The sequence below is a fragment of the Balearica regulorum genome, chromosome 31 (genome assembly GCF_011004875.1).
Source record: "Balearica regulorum gibbericeps isolate bBalReg1 chromosome 31, bBalReg1.pri, whole genome shotgun sequence".
Lineage (NCBI taxonomy): Eukaryota > Metazoa > Chordata > Aves > Gruiformes > Gruidae > Balearica > Balearica regulorum.
In genome coordinates, this window is record NC_046214.1 from 871,438 (window position 1) to 874,726 (window position 3,289).

The 3,289-nt window shown below is 54.5% G+C and overlaps 1 protein-coding gene across 1 annotated transcript; it reads left to right on the top strand.

Annotated features, from left to right (window-relative positions):
• Positions 1–334: 334 nt before the first annotated feature.
• LOC104630378 (olfactory receptor 14C36) lies at positions 335–1,300 on the top strand. Its single transcript, XM_010304302.2, has one exon. It carries the CDS (start codon positions 335–337, stop codon positions 1,298–1,300), a length of 966 nt encoding a protein of 321 aa, XP_010302604.2.
• Positions 1,301–3,289: the final 1,989 nt, after the last annotated feature.

The window sequence follows — 3,289 nt, forward strand, 5'->3', positions numbered from 1 at the left end:
TCTTCTGCAGCCCACACTCTTTGGAGAGATGAGTGCAGGTATTGAACATTTCCATGAAGGGTGAATTGCATCTGACATCCCTTGTGACCTTTGGGGGTGTCAAGAACGACCTCCCATGCACTCACTGCAGCAGGGCAGAGCTGACTCCCTAGCAGCACAGGGGCAGAGGTCCTGCTCCTCAAAGCACACTCAGCCAGCACAAAGCAAAGAAAGGAAATGCCTTGGAATATTGTGGGGCAGGGGTATTTCTATGAAAAATGGAGTGGCTTTGCTCAGAGAAGTCTGTTGTAATTTTCCTCCTCTGTCTTTTCCTCCTCACATCAACAACCAGCAAATGTCCAATGGAAGCTCCATCACCGAGTTCCTTCTCCTGGCATTCGCAGACAGACAGGAGCTGCAGCTCTTGCACTTCTGGCTCTTCCTGGGCATCTACCTGGCTGCTCTCCTGGGCAATGGCCTCATCATCACTGCCATAGCCTGTGACCTCCGCCTCCACACCCCCATGTACTTCTTCCTCCTCAACCTCTCCCTCCTCGACCTGGGCACCATCTCCACATCTCTTCCCAAAGCCATGGCCAACTCGCTCTGGGACAATACGACCATCTCCTACACAGGATGTGCTTCTCAGGTGTTTCTCATTTACTTTCTGATTTCAGCAGAGTATGTCCTTCTCACTATCATGGCCTACGACCGCTACGTTGCCATCTGCCAACCCCTGCACTACGGGACCCTGCTGGGCAGCAGAGCTTGTGTCCACATGGCAGCAGCTGCCTGGGGCAGTGGGTTTCTCTATGCTGTGCTGCACACAGCCAATACATTTTCAATTCCACTCTGCCAGGGTAATGTCCTGGACCAGTTCTTCTACGAACTTCCCCAGATCCTCAAGCTCTCCTGCTCAGATGCCTACCCCAGGGAGGCTGGGCTTATTGTGGTTAGTGCCTCTTTATTCTTTGCGTGTTTTATTTTCATTGTGCTCTCCTATGTGCAGATCTTCAGGGCCGTGCTGAGCATCCCCTCTGAGCAGGGACGGCACAAAGCCTTTTCCACGTGCCTCCCTCACCTGGCCATGGTCTCCCTGCTTGTCAGCACTGCTGTGTTTGCTCACCTAAAGCCCCCCTCCATCTCCTCCCCATCCCTGGACCTGGTGGTGGCAGTTCTGTACTCGGTGGTGCCTCCAGCAGTGAACCCCCTCATCTACAGCATGAGGAACAAAGACCTCAAGGATACAGTTTGGAAACTGATGACTAGAGCATGTTCAGAAGTAATCTACTGCCCATCGTCTTTTCCATATCTCTCATAACTCATGACAGGTACAGACTGTTATTTATATGTTTTCTAGTTGTTTTTATTGATCTCTGGGGGTTTGGGGGTTTTCTGTTTGTTTATTTGTTTCTTTTTCCACTTCTAATGATGTATTCCACAAAGAATTTTAATTATTTGTACCAATTCAAATTTTGTATCTACCTGTCTGGTTTGACCCAGAGACACTCTAAATGAATGTGATGAATTTAAACACTAAAAACGACCCTGCAGTGACATTTCTGACTGAGATTTTTTTTCTCTCTGCTGCAGAGGCAGTTCCTGTGTACAGAGTCCCTGCACAGCAGATCTCTGACAGAGCTGGCCTCTGTAACAGCATTTCCACCAGGAAAGGCCATCTCCTCAGGGCACTGCCCAAAGGCTTAACTCTTTTTCCAAAATGTCTCCTAAGAACATGCCCAAGGAAGAGACGCCAAAGAAAACTGTTGCTTTGCTTGTTTCTCCATGGGTGCAGTGGGATGAGATCAGCGTCCCAGTGGGCTCTTCCAGGGACTGAGGAATGGCTCAGGTGTTCCTTGTTGGTGGACAGCACCCACACAGATGCTGAATGGACTCCAACTAAGCTGCCTGGGGCTCAACAGCCTGTGATAGGGCTGATGGCAGATGAGTGTTTTTCTGGAAGGAATCAGGAGCTGCCAGGAGAGCACAGGGGATCTGCAGGGACAGCACGTGCCAGGAGGTCAGCAGGGAATGGAGCCCACTGAGCACGAGCCTGTGCAAGGTGAAGTGACCCAGAGATCAAGTGCAAAATGTGGGTGTGAACCACCAAGTGAGGGTTCTGCAAGCCCAGGGGACACAGCAGGCACAGGGAAAGAAGCCTGGAGGGTGATTTGTTTTACCAGCCGTGGACTTTCCATAGACTGGATCCAGTGCAGCACCCAAACACATCTCAAGGCATTGGCAATAAGGCAGGTCACCTCTGAGCAGCCTCCATGGCCACATAAGAGCCTCCGTGGGAGGCAGTCAGTGTCAGTGATGTCCCTGAGCTGGGTCTGCCTCCCAGCCTGACCAGCATGTCCCTGGCAGAGTCCCCCTGTGACCCCAGGCCCCACAGCCCACTTGCTCTGCAGAGCAGCTCCACCAGCTCAAGGGCTGTGGAGAGCATGGGCAGGGGGTGTAGGAATGGCTGGCCAGGCCAGCACAGATGTGCCCACCTTGAGGAAAGGCTCTGTGGGGAGATGGGATGTCCTGGGAGAAGAGCAGGGCACCATGGGTGTGCAGGGCAGACATGGAAAGAGAAACCCTTGGCTGCGGGTGCCAGCTTGGGGCAGGCTGCCCTGCCACTGGGGCAGCGGGAGCTGCCAGAGGAGCCCCAGGGCCAGGACTCTGTGCTGTCCTGGGGAGCGGGACTGGCAGGGGGGCTGCAGGCTGCCTGGAGTGGAGATCTTCTCAGCCTGCCAGCCAGAGAGACACTGTCACTCACCTCCATCTTCTCCATTTCCTGCTGAGGGACCAGCACAGACTGGGATGCTCTGCTCCTCTGGGGAGAGGGCAGGGGAGTGGTGAGAGCTGGGAAGGGGCTGGGATGTTTGGGCTGGGAAGTGCCAGCGAGAGGGAAACACCAGTGTACACCTCAGGTGCGTGAGTGTGCAGGGTGGGGGCACACAGCAGTGTCCTCGCACAGCCAGGCCTCCTGGCAGAGACATGAAGCACCAGCAGAGCAGGACCTGCTCTGTGCCCATGTGTGCTGGGCACCCCGGGAAAGCTGCCCCGGGGTCATCGTCACACAGCAGCCAAGAACAACCACCATCTCCAGCACTGGCCTCCCACCCCGGCTCAGAGGGGTTGTTTGTGCCTCCAAAGGGGGACACCGAGTGACCAGGTCACAAGGCCATGTTGGCATCGTACAGACGAGCTGTAAGCATGCACATGGTGTGCGTGTGGTGGGAGGAACCTGAGTGAGCACAAATGCCCACAGCTGTTCCTGGGGACACCATGAAGGTGTGTGGGACACACAGTGTCCCCAAGT